General features: G+C 44.8%; 2 protein-coding genes across 7 annotated transcripts in view; both read left to right on the forward strand.

Moving 5' to 3' along the window:
- Paqr8 (progestin and adipoQ receptor family member 8) overlaps window positions 1-4,363 on the forward strand; it is a 51,192-nt gene extending 46,829 nt beyond the window's left edge. For 4 of the 5 annotated variants that reach the window (XM_029539043.1, XM_029539042.1, XM_029539045.1 and 1 more), the window contains one exon: window positions 1,468-4,338. In XM_029539043.1, coding sequence (XP_029394903.1) covers window positions 1,510-2,574 — 1,065 coding nt within the window. In that variant the 5' untranslated portion in view covers window positions 1,468-1,509 and the 3' untranslated portion in view covers window positions 2,575-4,338. Of the gene's footprint in view, window positions 1-1,467 lie in introns of all 5 variants that reach the window. The other variant, XM_021198390.2, reaches the window with a different exon arrangement.
- An 87-nt stretch (window positions 4,364-4,450) lies between these two features.
- The window catches only part of Efhc1 (EF-hand domain containing 1), a 59,320-nt gene continuing 40,354 nt past the window's right edge, over window positions 4,451-23,416 (forward strand). The window contains exons 1-2 of one of the 2 annotated variants that reach the window (XM_029539041.1): window positions 4,451-5,236; window positions 23,149-23,370. In XM_029539041.1, the coding sequence (XP_029394901.1) occupies window positions 5,153-5,236; window positions 23,149-23,370 (306 nt within the window). In that variant the 5' untranslated portion in view covers window positions 4,451-5,152. Of the gene's footprint in view, window positions 5,237-19,465; window positions 19,631-23,148; window positions 23,371-23,416 lie in introns of those variants that run through there. The other variant, XM_021199075.1, reaches the window with a different exon arrangement.

Consider the following 23,416-nt stretch of genomic DNA (forward strand, 5'->3'; position numbering starts at 1 on the left):
GTCGGGGGGAGGGTATAGGGAACTTTCGGGATAGCATTTGAAATGTAAATAAAATATCTAATAAAAAGAATATTAGGCATTACAGACTTGGTCAGGTAGAGAGTATAGAACTAAGAAAATGACCTTGAAAAAGGGTGTTGAGAGGGTTTAGCTGGTAAAGACCCCTTACTACAAACCTGACAACATGGATTTGATCCCAGAAACCTATGAAACAGAAAGAGGGAGAAAGTTAACTCCTCCACTTGTCCTCTGATTACTACCCTTGTGCCATGGCACCCAAGTATATGCGTGTGTGCGCACACACACACACACACACACACACACACACACACATACACACACGCACACGCGTATACACACACACACACACACACACACGGGCACGCACACACACTGAAAAAGCAAATTAAATGTTTTCGTTTTAAATAAAAGAAGAAAATGCTTAGCAGAATACATTCATCTTAAAAGAGAAAGAAAAAGCTGTGTTTCCACAGTCAGCCAGCAGAGGGCTCGGTGCGCCTGGGCTTCTGTGGCTGACCCACTTAGGCCTCACTGCAGTAACAGGCCTGGACCAGGAAGAGGCTCTGCAGATGGGCACCAGCATGCCCAGCACGTTTGCTTTTCAGAGATGATGGCTTCACACTGCCCAGATGTTCCACAGTGTGCACTGCTCTTTGCAAATCTCACCGACAAATAATCTGCCTTTAACTTCAGTGTTGGCCAATTACTTGCCTTAGATTTTGAAGTTTCCAGGAAGATTAGTGAGTAGTTTCAGACTAGGTGGGTGCTGAAGAAATAGATACCATGTTTATTTGTGTGTGTGTGTTTGTTTATTTATTTATTTACTTTTGGCTTTTCAAGACAGGGTTATTACTCTGTGTAACAGCCCTGGCTGTCCTGGAACTCACTTTGTAGGCAAGGCTGCCTCAAACTCCCTAGTTATCTGTCAGTCTTTTATTTATTGATTTATTTATTGATAAGACACTGCTACCTATAGCACCGGTGGTCTTGAACTGTGGAATTCAGGCTTCCCTCCAACTGACAGCCTTCAAAGTCCGGGATTATAGGCATATGCCATCATTCCCAACTGAAAGTTATTCTTTTATTTTAACCCACTTAATAATCCAAGGACAACTGATTGATTATATTTAAGAAGTAACTAGGAAGTGTAGTGGTCTTTACTTTCTAGGTATCATTAGATCTTACTCCTAAATCAGGGGAGACTATACAAGAGATGCCTCTCCCTCACACTGTAGAGACCAGTAACCAAGGAGTCTGAATGTTGCCACAGTGACGGAGGATGCTGCAACTCCGCAGTACAGATAAAGAAAATGAGACCCAGAGAACCCATTCAGATTTCCGTGCTTCCCAGGGTTATCTGAGCAAGCCGTGGTCCATTATGAAAAGACAGAGTTCCTTGGCCACCTTAGCTACATTTGTCTCTCAGTTTTCCTCTCTTTCTTTCAGGTTGTCCAACTGAGCCCCGCGGAGCCCAGGGCCACCGCTGTCATGACGACCGCCATCCTGGAGCGCCTGAGCACCCTGTCGGTGAGCGGGCAGCAGCTGCGCCGGCTGCCCAAGATTCTGGAAGAAGGGCTTCCCAAGATGCCGTGCACCGTCCCAGAAACCGACGTGCCCCAGCTCTTTAGGGAGCCGTACATCCACACGGGCTACCGGCCCACGGGGCACGAGTGGCGTTACTACTTCTTCAGCCTCTTTCAGAAGCACAACGAGGTGGTCAACGTCTGGACCCACTTGCTGGCGGCCCTGGCGGTCCTTTTGCGATTCTGGGCCTTTGTGGAGGCAGGAGCATTGCAGTGGGCCTCTCCCCACACCCTCCCCCTGCTGCTCTTTATCCTGTCGTCCATCACTTACCTCACCTGCAGCCTCTTGGCCCACCTGCTGCAGTCCAAATCAGAGCTGTCCCACTACACTTTCTACTTCGTGGACTACGTCGGGGTCAGCGTCTACCAGTATGGCAGCGCACTGGCTCACTTCTTCTATAGCTCCGACCAGGCCTGGTATGAGCGGTTCTGGCTTTTCTTCCTGCCGGCCGCTGCTTTCTGTGGCTGGCTCTCCTGCGCTGGCTGTTGCTATGCCAAGTATCGCTACCGACGGCCTTATCCAGTTATGCGGAAGATCTGTCAAGTGGTACCAGCAGGGCTGGCCTTTGTCCTAGACATCAGCCCAGTGGCACACCGCGTGGCTCTCTGCCACCTGGCCGGTTGCCAGGAGCAGGCGGCCTGGTACCACACCCTCCAGATCCTCTTCTTCCTCGTCAGCGCATACTTCTTCTCGTGCCCTGTCCCAGAGAAGTACTTCCCCGGTTCCTGTGACATTGTGGGCCACGGACATCAAATCTTCCACGCCTTCCTGTCCGTCTGCACGCTCTCCCAGCTGGAGGCCATTCTTCTGGACTACCAGGGACGCCATGAGATCTTCTTCCAGCGCCACGGTCCCCTGTCTGTCTACAGCGCCTGTCTCTCCTTTTTCTTTTTAGCTGCCTGCAGTGCGGCCACCGCCTCCCTCCTGAGAAACAAGGTCAAGGACAGACTGATTAAGAAAGATTCCTGAGGTCCTTCAAATGAGGAAAGGTGTGGAGGTGGGCTACTGTGACTTGGAGAAAACTTGACCTAATAATAGAAGTTGACTTTTTATTTTTCAGTTGACTTTTGATTTTTTTTCTAAATTAATATGTATTACGGGCTGAGGATGAAACCCAATTGGTAGAGAGTGCTTATACAGCATGCAGGAAGCCAAGGGTTTGATTTCCCAGGGCCACCAAAGCCAGCATAGTAGCATTCAAGGAGGCAGAGGCAGGAAGATCAGAAATTCTAGGTCACCCTCTGACATATAGTGAGTTCAAGGCTAGCCTTTGATACATGATACCCTATCTCAAAAAATTATTATGCATTTTCAAAGGCATGTTATGGCTATGGAATTTCAAATGCAGGCCATTTGAGAGTTTTAAAACAGCGCGTTCCCTTTCTGTCTGGGTGACAGCCTTGTTTGGGGAGAGGTCTTGGCTGAGATTCATGAGACCCCAAACTAAGGAGAACCATCTTCACCCATGAGCAATGAGCAGAATTCTGGTCGTGGCTTCCAAAGAGTAGTCCTGAAACTAGACAGATAATTAAACTGGACTACCAAGTAACTTCACCCTAACAGAACAGCCACCCTCCGCTGCTGGGCTTGGTGTCTGGGTAAACTGACCCACGGACTCTGTCTTATCAGGATTTCAGATTGTTTTGGGTGGGAAAAAGCCAGAATCTTCAAGAAGATTCCTTGAAACTCTTAGATAAAATGGACCATTCAATTTATGATTCCTGGTCTCAACCACTGGTTCTTCTCTCAGGATAACCAACTAAGCTGGCCAATTTGCCTGAAGTGCTACTGTTCTCCCCCCTAGTCTGCATGGTAACATAATCCCAAAGCGGCTGTTACACTTCCAGGAAATGCTTGGAGCCATATGACCATTCAGGAAGCTGATTCCCATGGAATACAGAAGCACCTACAGATTTAACAGTGCCAAGAGCTGCCGGGAGACCCAGCCAGCAAGCACGGCTGTCCTTGCCTGTTTGCTGCCCAAGGGACCCTTGTAGTCTACATCTGAGGACTGCAGTATTAACTGGAAGCCACTTAGGGTTGTCTTGCAGGTCAGGAGACTGATTGTCTGAAGGTTTGAACAGAGTCCTTTAAAAGCATGGTTCTAAAGTCTTCAAGAAAGCCGACTATTTCAAGAGGATCCTAAGATCCAAGGTTCAAGTTTCTGTTAGATGCTGCCCCATGAAGGACCAATCCAGCTACCCCAGTTCAGGCTCCTCAGACAGGCAGTTCCACCTCCGACTTGAGAAGAAACCTTAAAATGGGTCCTAGGAGGGGTGAATGTGTGCTCCCCGTTGTTGGCCCCGGAAGGTCTGTTGAGTAAGAACGAGGCACCCTGTGGCCGAAGGCACTGTTTGTGCTATTGCTGCCAGCCCCTGAAGTGAGGGGAGTGGTGCTTTCAGCTGAGACATTCCCTGCCGCCACACAGCTCTCCCCGAGGCTGTCTTCTGCATGAATCCAGTGTAGGAGGCTGTGGTAGAGGAAGGGCTGAGGTGCCCTCTACACACAGGCTGCACTTCCTATCAGTACAAGGTCCCTGTGCACTGAAAAAGGAAGCTAAGTTTCCAACTCCACTTTAACGAACCTCCTCTGGCTAGTCTTAAAACCTTTGTTTTCTAGTGTGTGTGTGTGTGTGTGTGTGTGTGTGTGTGTGTGAGTGACTTGTGAATTTTGTGCCTTATACATGGGAATGTCTAAACTCTTTTATTTTAATATTTGCACACATGGAACTTTCTGTTTTGTGTTCTTGGGACAAGAAGAAAAAAGGAATCCCAAAAAGCTAGAGTGACTTGTCAATTAACTATTAATCTGTGTGAGAGGGTCAGCAGAAGTGTCCCTACTGCTTTCAAATGAAGAAAGCATGGTCTCCTGCACTGTTCTACTAGATGGGGTTCTTGTTCATTCATGGTCAAGATGAACGCCTGTGGTAGCCAAGTGACCCAAGGTTCTGATTGTCTAGGTCAAGTTCATGCCAAGGAATGTTAGCAAACTGAACTGGTTTGAACTTAGCAAAGGCTGGTTAGGGTGTGTATGTGTAACTGCTCAAGTGAGGCTCTATTTAAAATGGGAACCTGAAAGTGTTAGAAATTCTGTTGTTATGGATTCAAAGACTGTATTCTTGTAAAAGTTGGTAGGAAGCAAGAGAGGAAAGGGAGGAGGAAGGTGTTCTTGTGGTGGTGTCTGTGAACAAAGATTTTATTATTATTATTATTATTATTATGAGATCAGATCTCACTGTATAACCCAGGCTGTCCTGGAAATCCTTATGTAGACCATGCTAACCTTGAACTCTAGAACTCTATAGAAATCAAGCTGTCTCTGCCTCCCACGTGGCAGGGCTAAAGGCGTGGCATTCTGAGTCTTGTGGACAGAGACCTGTGGTGTTCAATGGTCCTTCAGCCCGGGTGAAACTGAACTCTGTCCCTCACAGGTCCGTGACACCCATGAGAAATGAGAGATACTGGCATTTGGTTTCTAGTTTAATTATACAACTATTGCTAACTATCGACTTGGGAACTGATGAGAAAGAAAAAAGAAAGTGATTTCTATGGAGTTGGGACTTGAACCCGAGACCTGCAACATGTTAACAAAGAGTTCTCCCATTGATGTGCAACCCAGACCAAGCAACAGTGTATGTATAATAGATATTGGGGGGGGGGCACTGAGGTGGGGGACTGTGATCTTCCCTGAAAACACCAGTATCTAATTGGAATAATGCAAATGCCTTTACAAATGCATACACAAAATGGGTGATTTTTAACTCTTCAGAGTCCTCAAACAGTGTCATCGAAATGGGCCTATCAGTATGGTAAAGGCTAGGCTAGTTTGAAAGTAACAACCAAGAACTGTAAAGAGTATGCGTGCCTCTTGATTTTACAATGGAGTTGGCCACCCTGCAAAATCAGCATAATGTTTAAAAAGATATAAGGGAGATAGTTCAGTTATCTTGCTCTCCAAAACTAGAAATCTTGGTTGTTGTCTCTCTTAGTTAAGACTTTCAACCCATTAATATGTAAATGCCTTTGATAAGATTACACTCTCGGTCATCTACGCTTTCTCATGAATAAGATTCTTGTGGGTTGTTATAAGGCCCTACTTAGTTCAAGCAGAGGATACACTGGATACATGGGGGGGCCTTGTTTCTCGTTTCAGAATCCTGACTTTTGTTTGCTGGGGAAGGCTGTTTGGTGTTTGTTTTGTTCGAGATGGACCTCGCTGTATATCCCAGGCTGGCCTGGAACTCTGGATTGATTCTCCTGTCGCAGTTGGACAAGGAGCTGGGATTACAGGCTGCACCAACACCATATCCAATTCTAATAAAACTAATATTAAAATTCTTAAAGATGTCATGGTTACAATTTCAGCTCTTAAGTCTCTCAGTAACACTAGTGTAAGTCATGGGCTGGAAGCTTGAAATAGAATGCAGAGCCCTGTTTCTGCCGCCCTCCATTTGTTTGGTTACTGCTCTGTAGTTCTGCCTGCATCCTCCAGAGGGCGATGTTGTCCCACTCAGTGAACTCTCAGAGCTTGTTGTTCACGCTAGAACTGTGTTTTGCTTGGTTAAAGAAAAAGTGTGGGATTTTTTTTCTGTCTCTATAAACCTACTTATGTGAATAATCATTAAACAGATTTTGTACATGGATTTTTGTCGTGTTGATAATGTAAAGAAAGTTGACAAGGACTGCCTGGACCCAGAGCTCATTCTAAAGCTGGGTTTTGTTTAGCCTGACAACTGCCAACCTTTGAACGCTACATCTATATAAGACTAGGAAGATATAAAAACTTTCAAAAATAAGTCTACTGCAGAACAAACTACCGTTCGAAGAAATGTGGAGCTGATTTCTCAGCAGACTTGAATTATAATTGCATAGATATTCCTAGCTACATTACAATCTTATTAAAGATCTTGGATTTTTGAATTGATTTGGCCTATATTATTTTGAGATAGAAAAATAATGAATTACAAAAAGCAATATAGAACTTTCAGGAACATAATACCCATCCTTCATAAAGGTCATGTGGGTTTTCCACAAGAGTTCCTGTGTCTGATTTGTTAAGTTTAGAAAAAAAAAAATCAAACAATAAGCTTGCTAGCATATCTAAAGTGGAGAGTTTTGTTGTGTCATGATTCTTATAGAAAGACGTGTTCATGGTATCTTAAAACTCCAAGAGGACTGACCAAATCAGGTTTAACACATCCAGTTGAGCTTCTGAGTTTAGTATAAGTCAAGTAAAGCCAAATGGTTTCTATGGATGCAGGATGATGGCTCTCAACTTTCCGGCTTTTCATGTGGTGGTGACCCCAGGCCATAAACTTATTTTCGTTGCTACTTCGTAACTATAATTTTGCTATTATGAATTGCAGTATGTGTGTTTCTGACGGCCTCAGGTGGTCCCTGTAAAAGAGCCATTGGACCTCAAAGGAAGGGGCTCGAGCCACTGGGCAAGAACTGCGGATCTAGAGGGGATGTGATAGATGGTGCTGTTTCAAGAACTCATTGTAATGTTCAAATGTTTTCCCTTCAGAAAACTTCACGGCCCAAGCTAATCAGAAGCACCAGCTCCAAATATCTGCGGTCTGTATGAAACAGTCCCACGCAGCCTGGGCTTTCCAAAACCCCACTGCAACTTCTGGTCCCAAACACCTTCTAAGTGGTAGTGGCTGTGCCGTTTCTTTTGCTGTTAACGTGAGCTGAACACACAAGTTCGGTGGCTATCAAAGAGAGCATTGTTGTGTTCTTCAGAGTCAGCCTGAGTGGATCACAAAGTCAGATCCACAGAGTGTTTTGAAAATAGTGTTGGATCCTTCCATGAAAGTTGTCTGATAATCTTGCCTAGCCACAAATCCTCCTCACGTGTCAGTGGGATTGTCCCTTGCCCAAGCAATTGGCTTTCTCCGACAGGAGCTAAGAGTAGAAGGGTGGAGCTTTACAAAGGTTTCCCCACCTTTCAAGGAGCTGCGCAGAAAGATGGGTGGAAAGGTGGGGTTTTTTTGTTTTGTTTTGTTTTGTTTTGTTTTTTAAAAGCAATGTCTGATTATTGAAAAAAATGTAGAAAAATGAGAGGAAAAGATAATCCATAGACCTATTTAATAACAAATGTTTTGAGGGAAAAGAAAAAGGTTTTATCAAACCATTTTCAATCGTAAAATGTATGTTAATGCCATCTAAAACTCCCTGGAGGAAGGGGAAGGAACTAAAGATTTTTAAGCAACTGACTACTTTCATTTTATAAAGTACAAAATCAGCAGTCTTCATTCAGTTCAGCTTACAGGACTACCGAGAGCTCCGTTGCACCCCCTCCCAACATTACGCTATGTAGGTAGCCTGATGACGCCAGGTTAGCAGACAAAGTAGGTGGCACACTGGCTCTTCTGTTGAGAGAACTGTATGACATGCCTCCTCAGACTCAGATACCCAGCAAGGACTGTGCTAGAGAGCCTTTAGCTGGAGCCCAGCGAGTCCAGCGAGCCCAGCCCGCCCAGCCCTGCACTGATAGTCATCCCGCAGATAGCTAGGCTTTGCTCTAAGCACCTGGAACCCAGTAGCAAAGAAAGCACACAGTCCCCTTAGTTGTAGAGAAACAGAAAACCGAATAGATGACGTATTCGGTGTGTTAGAAGTTGTCAGTGCCAGGAGAAAAAGTCAGGAAGGGGTTGAGCGGGAGAGCTAGGGTGAGTGTACAGGTCTGGCGTGACGTGGCGTGGCTTGGCTTGGTTTATTCTATGACTGTGGTGTTTTGCCTTTAAGGATGCCTGTGCTTCTAATTTGTAAAGGGCCCATGAAAGCTAGAAAAGGGCACTGGATCTTCTGAACCTGGAGTTACTGGTAGCTGTGAGCCACCATGTGGGTGCTGAGAATTGACCCCAGGTCCTCTGCAAGAGCCACCATCAGCTCTGAAGAGCTGAGCCATCACTCCAGCCCTATGGTTTTGATACGGTCTCATGCTGCACAGGTTGGCTTCAGACTTGCTATGTAGCTGCCTACAGCTCCAGAGTGCTGTGATCATAGCAAGGTCTTATGCAGTGACTCTGGTCAAGTCCAGGGCTTTCCGATTGCTGGGCAAGTGCTTTATTGGGTGGGTTCCATCCCCAGTCCCATCAATTGTGAAAGGGAAGTGAGGGCTCTGTATTTTCTCCAAAGTGTACCAGCTTAGAAAGGAGAATGGTGAGAACAGAGGTAGGTGGTTAGGATGGGGCACACGAGACCTTATGAGGACTTTATTGAAACTTCAGGAAATGTGGGGGTGGGTGTTCTGGTTGCTCTTAATTTTTTAAATTATCAATTACTCATTATGATTCTATTTCCTTCCATTTACACAAAAGCAGGTTATTGTTAAGTTCTTTCATTCTTGGGCCTGGCCCAGCAAGCTCTTGCCTTCCTGTGGGCACACATTTGGGGGTGGCAGATTGTTCCCAGCGTATTTTTAAACTGCTCAGGATGCTGGGTTCTAATTCCTAGAAAGACTTCAAATATTTCTTCCTCATTCTGTTAGCATTTGAATTGTACTCTGGGTAATTTTCTGGGCAGATATGGAAAGACACCTCATCAGCAGAGTCTATAAATAACTGTACCAGCTTTTATGACACTTGACTAATCCTGAGTTTTTCTCTCCATTTCTTTCACACACACACCTTGGGGTGTGTGAGAGCCTGTTAGTACTTTCCATTTTTGTTGCCCCTACTTTACAATAAGGAATTGAGGCATAAATCAAATAAATTAACACAGGACTACCTGGTTTGGTAATAGAATCTCCCAGAAATGCAGGCCTTTGGATCTGAAGCTCCCATTCTTGCCCATCAGAATCAAGCAAACATAGGAGGAAAAAAAAAGATGTTCCCCCATGTCATTGTGTGAACTCGGAGAGCTTTTAAATCGAGAGACTGGTGGGATATAGATTCCCTTCACATCCTTCAGTAGTAAAACAAACCTTTGTGTGCAGTTCTCGGTGCATTTCTGCACACACTGGCCACACTTTTCCTCAGAGTGACACTGCTGGGCTGGCTACTACCAGAGATGAAATTCCATATGCACTCAGCACCAGTATTCAGCTACAATCCTCAGAAAGACTTTCTAGACCATAAACCTGCTTAAAGAACCACCAACTGGCCTCAAATTACCTCTCCATACGTCTTTGGGTGGCACGATGCTGTAAGTGTATTTCATTTCTCATTCATGTAAACATGAGCATTATTCCAGGCTGAGCCAACTTTTTCTCAAAAACAGCTAAAGAAATATGTGTTCTGTATACTGTCTCTTGGAATCTGATTCTGATATACAAGTAATGCCGTAGCTTGGCTATTGGGGCTGTTTGCCTTCAGCAAACACTATTGGCAGTCACTACCACTGTTTACAATGAGCAGGATTGTCTTAGTCAGGGTTTCTATTCCTGCACAAACGNCATGACCAAGAAGCAAGTTGGGGAGGAAAGGGTTTATTTGGCTTACATTTCCATACTGCTGTTGATCACCAAAGGATGCAGGACTGGAACTCAAGCGGGTCAGGGAGCAGGAGCTGATGCAGAAGCCATGGAGGGATGTTCTTTACTGGCTTGCTTCCCCTGGCTTGCTCAGCCTGCTCTCTTATAGAACCAAGACTACCAGCCCAGAGATGGCACCACCCACAAGGGGACCTCCCCCCTTCATCACTAATTGAGAAAATGCCTTACAGCTGGATCTCCTGGAGGCATTTCCCCAATTAAAGCTCCTTTCTCTGTGATAACTCCAGCTGTGTCAAGTTGACACAAAGCTAGCCAGTACAAGGATGCTTTGGGTTCTGTATACAGGCCAGTACCCACTCTCTGGGCTTCTAAGCATCTCTCTCCAGAGCAGGGCACCTTTGCGTTTGGGAAGGCTTTCTTTCTACCAGGATGGGATGAGATGTGTGTCATCCTCTCGGAGACACAGAGTTAGAGAGGGTGTTCTGCTATATCTTGAGGAATTTCTTTTGTTTTCTTCCACATTTCTTTTCTAGTGCCATGTTCCCATTATCACAGACTCTCCTAGGCATCAGGGGGGCAGGGTCCCCAAACCACAGACAGGCCTGCTTACCCATCCTCTGTTACTGTAGTCCCCAAGTCTACAGGAGAACCCTCATCATGATCTTTTCGTTCCCATCTTAATTTCCAACTGTTTTGTGTCGAGTCCCACAAAAAGTATGCCAAAAGGATGCTTTGCTGTGCAAACCCCAAGACTGGATTTCAATCCCCAGAACCTATGTTTTTAAAAATGGGTACCATATTGTACATTTGTAAATCCAGTGCTGGGTGCAGGGCGGGGCGGAGGGTGCAGAGACAGGAGGACCCCTGGACTTCCTGGCAAGTCACCCTAGTTAGCAATCTCCAAACCACAGAGAGATCCTGATTCAAAACAAAGTAGCCAGCTCTGAGGCTTTCACATGCCTGAGCATGCACAATTGTGTGTGTGTGTGTGTGTTCGCACATACACGCGCGTACTATTGTGTTGCACTATCCATGGGAAGCTGTGAATAAATGTCTGCCCCAGTTAGGGAACTCATGACGAATGAAAGTATGGATAGCACAAAAAGTGTTTAATTCCCAGCACTCTTGTGGTGGCTCCAAATGACCCGTAACTCCAGTTCCAAGGAATCTGGTGCCCTCTTCTGGCCTCCTCAGGAACTGTACACTCATGTTGCACGGACGTTTCTGCAAGCAAAAACCCATACACAGAAAAATGAATACATTTTACGAGGCCCCCTCCCTGTTCTTTTTTAGTGGTACCTTAATTTTATCATCGATAGCTTTCCCAGTTCCCATCCACCCTTCAATCCATCCATTCAGGAATTAGCAAGCAGACAAAGGTTACCATAGTCATTGCACTTACACGGTATTAATAACTACCAAGAGAGCTGATATGTGCTAACTCATTCTGTGCTCTCAACAATTTTATAATTTTTATTAGTATGGCTGCTATTATCATTGGCTATTATTATCCCATTTCAAAACCAGGGTGAGGTTAACAAATTTCCAATGGGTCCCAGAACTGGCAAGTGAGTGGCAGAATCAAGTCCTTTGATTGTCCTAGAACTCTCTCTCCTCAATGTCATAGTGGCCCATCTGTGCCTGCCTTCCAAGTGCTGGCTTTAAAGGCGAGCACTGCCATTACCTGGCTGAGAATCAGAATCTTTACTTCTATGTCGTTCAGAGGTTGTCTTTCTTTCCCCATCACCCTTCTTCTTTTTTCTTTCTTATTTCTTCCTTTTCCCCTATTCTTCCCCTTGTCCAGCTTTTGCATTTTGCAGAAACTTCCAACATAGACAAAATCAGACAGAACTGTATAACAAATCTTTATGCAATCAAGTTGGCAATTAACCCCTCGTAGCCTGATTTCATGTGTAGCCCCACCCTGTCAGCAAACCAGGCACTTTCCCCCAAGATGCTTCCTCGATTACTTTTAAAGGATGGAGATTTCTCCTTCTTTTTAAATCTACGTGGCTTTTGTTTACTTTTGTACTTATTCAGAGACTGGGTGACTGGCCATCTGTGACCCAGATTGCCTTAGAATTTCCTATGTAGCACAGGCTGTCCTTGAGCTTGTAGCAATCCACTGGCCTCAGTGCAAAAATTATAGGAATCTAACATCTGGTTAAGGTGAAGTGTTTTCAAAGTAAAGATCATAATACTTCTACCATGTCTAAAATACTAACCAATTCCTTGACATCATTAAATGTCTAGTATTTGATTCCTGATGACTTTGCAAATGCTATAAATAACATGAGGTTTAATTGTTTGTATCAAGGTCCCGACAGAGCCCATACTGCCAATGATTGGCTGTTGCTTATGGTTCTTTTCATCTGTAAGGTCCCTTCCATCTGGATTGCATTGGCAGAGCAAGATCTCATGTCTTGGAAATGTCGGTACTCCAGCCAATACCTTATCCTGTCTGGGGTTTCACTAGGACTTCTCAGTGCACAGATTTCAGTGAAGAGCTTGATGCATCAATAGACTCACAGGAACTCACTCACTCACTGATTTCATGAAACTATGTGTGTGTGTGTGTGTGTGTGTGTGTGTGTGTGTGTGTGTGTGTGTATACACAACATTGGGGCTGACTTACAGGTTCAGAGGTTTAGTCCATTATCATCAAAGCGGGAACATGACAGCATCCAGGCAGGCATGGTGCAGGAAGAGCTGAGAGTTCTACATCTTCATCTGAGGCTGCTAGCAGAATACTAGCTTCCAGGCAGCTAGGATGAGGGTCTTAAAGCCCACAACCACAGTGACAACCTACTCCAGCAAGGCCATATCTCCAAATAGTGCCACTCCCTGGGCCAATTTTATTCTAACCATGATTATATATTTTTCATATGTAATATATATGTGTGTATATGTAATGTATGCATGTATGTATGTATACATATATGTATATGTATGTAGAAGAGTGTCAGCCATCCTGATGCCATCAAAGCCACCATCTTTACAACCACCTCTCTCTCTCTCTCTCTCTCTCTCTCTCTCTCTCTCTCTGTGTGTGTGTGTGTGTGTGTGTGTGTGTGTGTGTGTGTGTGTGTGTGTGTGAGTGTGTGTGCGCGCATGTGCGTGTGCGTGTGTATACAGTTGAAAGCTTTATTACTCCAGCGTCGTTTATGAAGGGAGGGCTTCAGTATCTCTCCAGTGCTAAATGAGGAATTGTCTTTTATTTTCACAGCTGTGAGTGGATTAAGGTAAAAAATATTCAGTTAGGAAACAGTTACTAGTCAACGGTTCTTTGATGTCTTAAACCTCTGTCTTTGGACTTATAATTTAATGCTTATTCAGCTATAGTACCTATGTTAACATAGGTATTTGAGAATAATTATTCTCAAGATAAAGGGACTTTATGGCTTCTTTTTTGAGGCATAGGCAGGGAAAGGAGGAACTACAATAAGTCACCAAATATGAGCAAAATTAGATCAATTAGGAGCCATTAGGTGATGACTAAATTTATAATGTATTGTTATAGCTCATAAGTTTGTAATAATCGTTTCATAGTAGTATCTATAATAATCAATGGCTTCAGTAACTGGCACCTTGAGTGATTGGTACAGCATTTCTTCAAGTTAATAGCATGCATTTCTGACGTCTCCCTACAGGTGAAGTGGGGGCAGGTGCAAGCTAAACTGTATATTCACTGTTAGTGGGAAGCCTAGCCCACAACAAAGCATTTATTGCACCATTTTTCTCTCATCATTTATTTGGTGTATCATCAACTCTAGGTGCAATCAACTTTATTACTGTAGCTATAAACCACCAGCCACAACAGTATCAACCTCTTTATTCATAGGAGCAGTTCTTATTACCTCATCATCAACCCTATCTTCAGGCATTATAAAATGCTTTTAACCCAAACAACACTTCAGTACAACTTTCTTTTTTTGACCTTGCAGGGGGAGGGGACCCTGTTTTATGTCAGCACATCCAGAAGTACATGTTCCAATTCTAACTGAATTGGGCCAAGTTTCTTATGTTTTTCCTTATTACTCGGGTGGAAAATAATAACATTTGGAGTACATGGATGTCTTATTCCATGTTCTCTTTCTGTGAAGAGACACCATGAGCACAGCAAAACTCTGATAAAGAAAGCAGCCGGCCATGGCACTGGAGAAGTAGCTGAGAGTTCTGTGTTCAGATTCCAGACAGCAGGAAGAGAGACACTGAGCCTGTCTTATTTGGGCTTTTAAAATCTCAAAGCCCAGCCTCAGGAAGACACTTCCTCCAACAAGGTCACACCTCCTAATTCTTCTCAACTAGTGCCACTCCCTGATGATTAAGTATTCAAATACTTGAGCCTACGGAGGCCATTCTTAGGAAAACCATCACAATGGGGAGAGTCTGAGTCACGCCATCAATTTGCTTCCTGTTTGAAGCCATTATATATTAACAGTAGGATTAGACACTGATAGTCCAGCTTTTTGTACATTGGCTACTATAATTATCATTATCCCAACACGAGTAAAAGTACTTATCTGGCTAGCCACCCTCCGTGGAGGTAACGTCAAATGACTCCCAGCTAACTGCGAGCCTTAGGCTTTGAATTTCTTACTTACAGTAAGTGAAGGTGGAGTTTTCTTATCTAATTGTTAGACATCATAGGTGCACAGACGTGAACACAGGTCCTCATGGCTGCCTGCCAAGTACTTTACAGACTAAGCCATCTCCTACCAACTCACACCCCTGCTTTTAAGACGACGCCTTAATGTGTGCCTTAGGGTTACTATTGCTGTGATGAAACACCAGCACCAAAAGCAAGCTGGGGAGGAAAGGGTTGGTTTGGCTTACACTTCTACATCATAGATGGTCACTGAAAGAAGTCAAGACAGGAACTCAAACAGGGCAAAAACTTGGAAGCAGTAGCTGATGCAGAAGCCATAAAGGGGTGCTTCTTACTGCTTTGTTGTTTCTCTTTTTAAATAGAACCCAGGACCACCAGTCTAGAAATGACATTACCAGCCATGGGCTGACTCTCTTCAATCACAGATTAAGAAAATGCCTTACAGCTGAATCTTATGGAAGCATTTTTTTTTTCAGTTGAGGCTCCATCCTTTCAGATGACTCTAATTTGGGTGTCAAGGGGACATAAGACTAGCCAGCACACTTCTTGCCTCCCCTGCAGAGTACTGGGATCGCGTGTGTGTGACACTTGACAAGGTCAGTCCTCTTTTAAGATAAGATGCTCCAGAGGATGAGGCTAATGGGAATGGGTATGACGAGGGTACTCTGGGGACATGCCACTGGCCAGTTGTTCCCTCTTGCCCTCACCTAGAAGTCAAGGCCTGCTATTTCTGTCCAGCAAAAAAGAGGAGACTAGCAAAATCTCCACCGAGATGATCCACGTGGAATTTGTCCTGGGAATTTAGCAACTGAAGAGTAGGGAGGCCATGGGATTGAAAACTGTGAAGTCAGTTCTTCATAGAGAGTCAAAGAAGTGATGGATATTCAATGAAATAGTCCCTAGAGGGGACTTTTCAGGCCCTGTTCCATCGGGTTCTCTGGGTGATATCTTCCAGCCTTCTGAGCTCCTTCGCCATCTCTGATGGGTCCAATTTTGTATGTCTTGTGCAAAAGTACTTTTTTAAATTAACGCTGCTTTCCTTCATGAACGCAAGGCCATGCCATGCCCTGAAAACAGCATACCACAGCATCCCCCCCCCCTTTCCTCCAGTTCTTATCTTATTTGCTGTTCGGTTTTGGTTTTGGTTTGGTTTTTGAGACAGACTCTCACTGTATAAGTCAGTTCAGCCTTAAAGTTGCTACACTCTCCAAAGGACTGGGATCCCAGCCATGTACCAGCACACACCAGAGAGAACAGAGAATTCTGTTGTGACTCCAGTTTCTGGAGGCTGGGATAATCTAAGAAGGTGGTGTCTGCATCTACTATGTGTTAATGTGCTACATACTACTAGTCCTTAGAAAGTTGAAGAAGCAAGCAAAAGGTACCTTGCTTCATAACAGCCCTTTCTTGTAATAACTAGTCACAACTCGCTCACCAGACAAAGGCAGCTGCCCCATGACCTAGTCACCTCAAAGACAAAACCTTTTCTCCGTGCCATGATCACTGTCACCATAGCAATTATGTCTCATCATAAGCACCACAGTGGACAGACCATATTCAAATTACTGCAGAGACTCTATCTGGCATTTCCTCTTTCCAAATGGTTAGCAATTTTTAAAGACCACAGACTAAGGAAATTGTCTCTATCCATGCCCTTCTGTGGTACAAAAGTAAAATAAAAGACACACCGTTGATCATTTGACTAGTAGGGGTTACTCCGAAAGAAAAGTACACCAACAGAAGCCACTCCTCAAACACAAACTTATTCCTCTGGAGCGATCTGCTCAGGTGTGACGGACCCTTCCAGTCCCACAAGCTCCCTCCTTTGCACACATCAGGGAAGATAGACCCAGAGCAGCCAGACTGTTCAGCCATAGTCCCCTAAGCTTGTGTATGTGCCCTGGGGTTTCCTTTAAGAGAACTGATATGAATGGGGAGATCGTGGGCCTGCGAGAGTTTAAGCCTATCATGGTGAGTCACTCACCACTGATGCTGTATACCCAGCAGCATTGAGGCACTGAGGAGTGGGGAGCTGATGGGCTGAGCTGTTCATCATGACTAGTTCTCCCCATCGTCATCCTAGTCACTGGCTTGGGGACGGTGCAATGGCGGAAACTTTTAAAAATTTCAGCAACTGCTGTGATGCTAATCAATTCATTGAGGGTTTTAATTAAATAGACCAATCTCTGTAAGTCTGGGCTTCATCGAGAATTTCAGGAGGTCAGCAAGAAATACAGAATGAAGTGCTGTCTCAAAAGAAGAAAAGAAGGTAAAGGGGGCGGCAAAGGAGGAGGAGGAGGAGGAGGCAGACAGGAATGAACAATAGTAGAAAGAAAGAAGTACGGGAAAAGAATTTTGTGAGTTAATCATAGCCATCTCCAGTAGCAGCTTTAGATGTTACTTACTGTATTCTCATCCTGGCCCCTGAAGCTTCATGCCAGTTAGTGAACCCACAAGGTAATTTGCTGTGATAAACAGCCATAAAGGCAAAGCAGATATGGTATCTATCCTTGGTTGTCAACTTGACACTATCTGGGATTCACTAAAACCCAAGTGGCTGGATATACTTGTGAGAGATTTTTATTAATTAATTTGGAGTCAGAAGATGCACCCTTAGGATCCTGTGAGGTGGGACGATCCACCTTTAATCTGGGCCACACCTTCTGCTTGCAGCCTAGATAAAGGATGTGGAAGGAGGAGGCTGGCTCTCTCTTTGCCTGCTTGCTCTGACTAGCAAGTCCCTTCCTTCACTGGCATTAGAGTCTATGTCTTTGGGACTCTGGCATATACTGAAGACATCCAGCTGAGACATCCAGCCTTGTGGACTGAACAACTACTGAATTCTTGGACCCTTGGTGGTAGACAGCTGTTGTTGCTGGATGACAGCCTGTAAGCCACTCTTATAAACCAAAATTCAGTGTGTTCATGTGTGCGTGTCTCTGTGTGGTGTGTCCGTGTGTGTGTCTGTCTCTGTGTATGTGTGTGTGTGTGTCCGTGTGTGTGTGTGTGTGTGTGTGTGTGTTTGTAGTGACAGGTATAGTAAAGCATTTATGTCTGGATTTAAAGGAAAGGTACAGTAAAGACTTTATGCCTGACTTTAAGTGAAATGTTTCAGCAAAGTCTTCACTATGTTTGGGTCAAGTAGTAGACACTAAGAATTAATCTGAGACTGTTTGAAACCTGAGGGAATGTTGTCTCTCTAGAGAATCTGCACTTGGTCCTATGTGGGAGCTTGCAGCTGCATCAACCTTGGTTTTAAGGCGCTCCTGGTAAACCTGGAGTTCTTACTTTTGATTGTGGCTAGCAGTGGTCAAAAGGCTCATCTGCTCTCATGGGCAGCAAGGGCAAGATAACTTTGGTAGCTAGAACCTTCCCAGCCGCAATTAACCTTGTATAATACTTGAACAAAGTCACTGGAGTGAGCTGGCTGGGTGCCAGCCTTTTCCAAGAAGGATGAATGCTCCTGCTCCTCCAGAAAAGGCAGGCTTAGCATCATCCTGCTCCTTCAGAAAAGGCAGGCTTAGCATCACCCTGCTCCTTCAGAAAAGGCAGGCTTAGCATCATCCTGCTCCTTCAGAAAAGGCAGGCTTAGCATCGTCCTGGTAAGCGTCTCTATATACTTCAGCACCTACAGCCAACATCAGTCAGTGTGTGCTTATTCATTCCATCAATTCTGCTCCTCTAGATCCCTGGCTAATGCAGCAGCCATCTGAACTGGTGGCAGCAAGTGACCCATGATACTGAGCTATGTCCTCCCCCTCGGGCTTAATACTCTACCGGTTCTCTAAATTCCTAGGTCAGAAAACATGTTATAAAGACCAGACTCCTGGGGAATTTGAGACATAATGGAACCAAATCTCTGGGCATCTTTTATTTCTCCATGCTAATGGACTCTTGGTTTCTTTCTTTTCCTGATGATCTTTCAGGAATGGGGTCACTTTAAATTTTTTTTAAAGAAAAAAAATTAAGTTGTCCAGAAAATGCTATACTCAGCAGTACACATGACACTGACAATATTTCACTCCCCTGAATTACTTCTTTCTCATGACTCGATCTCTCTTTGAAGGTTCTCTCTTCCTCTGTGGTTCTTATGTATCACTGATGCTACAGATATAAAGCAAGGACTAAGGTAGGCACTCTCCAGCTTTTCAGTCAACAGATACCCAGTAAAGTTCTGAGACCTCAGCACACAATCTGTAGGAATCTACGGTGGAACAGATAGCTAAGAGGGGACCGGGAAGCCGCGGAGGGATTGGGGAGACGGGGGCTTCCAATCAGTTCACTGATCAGGTCTGAGCAACGGAAATGCAGTCGATTATAATCTAATCCACAGCCCCAGCCTCCCCAAAGTATGAGTCTGAAGTATTTCGCGCTTTCACTGGGGAGCAACCACTGTACATTGTGTCTGGACTCGGACAGCAGCTCTTTTCCCAGAGAAAGGGTGCCTGAGCTCTTGGGAGGACTAACTTTAAGCGAGGAACTTCTCCTTTGTAACAACTCATCTAAAGGGACGTAGTCCAATTCCAGACCTCACTGCGCGAGCCAAGGCCTAAGAACATCCGCCTCCTTCAGCCTTGCGTAGAAACCACTCCTAGCTTGCATCCTCTGGGAGCCAGGAAGTGGGGGCTGAGGAGAAAGGAAAAAGGATGGGAAGGAGAGGGGCGGAGCCACCTCTGCCACACCCATTAGCCACGTCCAGTGGCCACTTGAGTAATGCTGTGCGCAGGCGCACACCTGGCCTCCGCCTCCTTTCCCCCGCCCCCTAACATCCTCCCCTCCTCCCCGCCGCTTCTCCCCTCCCTCGACTAGTGTGTTTGGCGTTACCACGGAGTCTGGAGAGACCGGCGATTGCTGTTTGTTGCCAGGGTAACCCGAGCGGCAAAAGGCAACCGAGGTGGCAGCTGCAGGGCAGCGATGGGGACCAACCCGGTACACGGCCTGCCCTTTCTCCCGGGCTCGTCCTTTACAGACTCCACGGTGAGGGCCAGCCCGAAGGGTTGTCCACTTGGCTCGCCTCTGCCCTCCTTCATCCCGCAGGCTCCATCGTCCTCGCGCATCCCAGCCTCTGTCGACTTTGTTTGGCCTCTTGGTAGTCCACTCACCCTCCTGGGTCCTCACCGTGGCCCTGTTCTTATTTTCCTGCCCTATCTACCTGCCTTCTGGCCCGATTACCCCAGGCTGTCTCCAGGCCCCTCCACAGCTGCACTGTAACCCTACTCAGCGCCTTCATCCTCTCCCAGCAGCCTCATTCTGGGTCTGTCTCGCCGCTTCTGAATCCTCAGGGTCACTGCCCTTCAACCTCCTCTATGTGTATGCATCTTTTCCATGTACTCCTTTCCTGACGGGTCTCCATTCCCCACCCCCATCCCCCACCCCAGTCTCTGGCCTTCTGAGTTAAGGGTCACTTTTCTCTCCAGCTTCAGCCTTCCCTAGAATTGAATCCCCCACCTCCCGCCGCCCCGCATCCTGGTTTTCTTGTAGTTTTTCTCTGTAAAGCATTCTTCCTCCTCTCTTTGTATTTTTCCCGTCTCAACTATAGGAATGAACCACTTGGTGCTTCTCTTTCTGTAGTGTGTGTGTGTACATATACACATGATTCATTTTCAGACTGTGTGTGTGTGTGGGTGGGGGTTATCTTGTCTGCTGGCCTTAAACTTGAGAACCACCTGCTTTGCCTGCAGACTGATTGGATTGAAGACGTGCCAACACACAGGGCTCCTGTTCAGACTGCATTTTACTCCTTTGCCCCAACTGTTTATAGTCCTAATCTAGATGAAATTAAATAAAAAACAAGTCCAGGGTGGCAATGCACATCCGTAATCTCAGCTTTCCGGAAGCTGAGGCATACAGATGGCCAATTTGAGTCTAGCCTGGGCTACATAGCTAGTCTTTGTTTCTGAACAACAGCAGATCCAAACCAGACACAACAGGAGCTGCATGAAAAGGACGTATGAGCCAGGCTGGGAAGTGGCTCAGAGCATAAAGCACTTGCTGCTCTCACATGAGGAGTGGAGTTCAGATCCCTGGAACCCACCTGAACCCAAGCAAGCAGCTTAGCTGACTGGCCCTTACCTGATGCAGCCTACCCATGCCAACTTTGGTCTTTCATATGTATTTCCACATACATGCAAACAGGCATATGCATATACACTCAAATCCCCCCCCCACACACACTCAGAGCAAACCACCCCTACTACAACAAACAATTCAAGCCAAGTGATAACAGTAATTTGGTCTCTTGGTTTCCTCCTAACAGGTTAACTATTTGTTCATTTCTGTTGAGACCAGGTCTCAAGCAGTCCCAGTTGGCTTCACTTCACATTTACTATATAGTCTGGGCTGATCCGGATCTATCTGATCCCCTGGACTCCTAAGTGTGGGGTTACAGGCAGGTCACCGAGGATAGGTATCTGTGAGTGTCAGGCAAACACTGCTACACTCCCAACCCTAACTCTCAAAAGCATTTGGCATTAAAAAAAATTTATCATAGTTACAGAAATAATTCTGAAGAGTCAACATTAAGATTGGGTGGTGATGACCATAGGTCAGCCAGTGGTCATTTGTATTTATACAGTTTAATGATTCAGACGCGTACCTTTCTCCTTCCATTTCTTAAGGCAAATTACTTCATCCACTTGTTTTCTAGGGGACACATTTCAATTTCAGTTGAAAGTGTGGCGAGAAATTGGATTCAGACTCTCTTCCAGTCTTGAATTAAGATATAACATGGTCACCTTTTAAAGCTACAAGCTCATTCAGTGTGATCCCTTTTTGTTTGTTTGTTTGTTTGTTTTGTTTGTTTGAGACAGGGTTTCTCTCTCTCTTCACCCGACTAGCCTGAAGTTCACTGTGTAACCTAGCCTGTCCTCAGACTCACCATGATCTCCAACCACCATTTCTCAAGGACTGGATTAAAAGAAGTCTGGCATTATGGTATCTGGCCAGCATCATAGAGTTTCTGTTTTAATGAACTTTTAAATTTATATATGATCTAAAACTTGTAGACATTGTCATATGCTGTGCAGCATCAGCTAGCACATGGTGTCCGCGAGTGCGGATTATACGTACACGTGTGTACAGGAATGCGCAGCTCACATCAAAGCCAAGCTGGGTTGATACCCTCAAGGGAAGGATCAATTGATTTGTGAGATTCTGCAAGTGTGGGTAGGAGTGCCAGACTTTAAATATTTATATGGAAAGATGAAGTGTCTTGGACATACTTCAGTCCAGACCACTAGACCTTTTATGGTAGTAGAGACCATAGGAGAAGAGGGGAGGATAGGCTGGACTCCAAGGAGACTGGGAGATAGTTAAGTTATTCTTTCTATTCTTAATAAAAATAAAGTTTATGATTGTAAATCATGTATGCATGATATGTTAACCATATTGCATGTGTACAATTTGAGAGTAACCCCATAAAGAACGTGAAAGCCCCACTGAATTAATATAACCTTAATTTTGTTTTCCTCCTTTAATTTTTTTTTCTGTTTCCGATAACAAACAAATGCGTATTCATGCAGAAAAGGAACATAATCTAGAAACACCTAGTTCAGGATGTTCACCAACTCCAGTTTGCATGCTTATAATTATAGTGTATTGATATAATTTTATATGTTGCTCTTTTTTTGTCTTAATAAATGTAGATACTTTACCAGGCTGCTGCATGGTATTTAAAACCATTTTAATTCTTGCATAACAATCTACTGCGTGAAATCTCCATTGTTTCCTTTCTTCCGCATGTGTGTTGTTTAGATTGTTTCCAACATTTAAGAATCATAGGCACACACATATCTTTGTCACTATTATAGCACATATCTTTGTCAGCTTCAAGCATATTGTTATTTCCCATAATTTTGGAATGCATTTTAAAAATCAGTGTGTAAGGAGAGGGTTGCTGGGTGTTCACATATATGCTGGCAAGCTGCTTTTCAAAGGCTTATATGAATGTATCAGTGTCAATGTGATAAGAAGAGTTGTTGCTTCAGGTGAACTCCATGATTCATGATCTCTGGAGAAGACGAAAAACAAAATTAGCAAAAATAAAACTAGAATACAGATGAAGTGGTATGGTAGAGGCGAATCGGGCATCACATGAGCAGGGCTGTTCTATTTTAACCTTAGATGGTTTCTATTTCCCCCTTGCTCCTGACCCAAGTGCATCAGTTTAAAATATGAAGCTTTTTCATGCAGTGAAACATGTTGATGTACGTTCTGTGATGCTAAAAAGCCAACATTTGGAGCTGCAGAGATGGCTCAGCATTTAAAAAGATCTGCTCTTGCAGAGGACCCAAGTTCAATTCCCAGCACCCACAATGGGCGGCTCATGGCCACCTGACCATCCTTGAGATCTGAGGGCATGTGCATTCACACACACATCCACATAATTTTGAAAATGTACTCTTAAAGCAGAAGTTTAAGTCACGGTAGTTTAGGAAGTTAGTTCTTTTCCTTAAAGACTTACCTGAGGTTATTAACGCTAGACTTCTTTTCCTCAGAAAACAGCATTCCACCGAAGTCAGACACTCAACTACAGGAACGGCTATGCAGTTGTCCGACGTCCCACCATGGGGATAGGTGGAGACCGGCTTCACTACAACCAGCTGTCTCAGGCTGAGCTGGATGAACTGGCCAATAAGGCACCCATCTTAACTTACGGGCCACTCAAGCAAGCCCCGCCTGCAGAGTTTGTTCCTGCGCACGTGGCTTTTGACAAAAAGGTATCATCTGGGATTTTAAGGGCACCCCTTGACTTCAGAGAGTTGC

This window comes from Mus pahari, chromosome 5 (genome assembly GCF_900095145.1).
Source record: "Mus pahari chromosome 5, PAHARI_EIJ_v1.1, whole genome shotgun sequence".
Taxonomy (NCBI): Eukaryota; Metazoa; Chordata; class Mammalia; order Rodentia; family Muridae; genus Mus; species Mus pahari.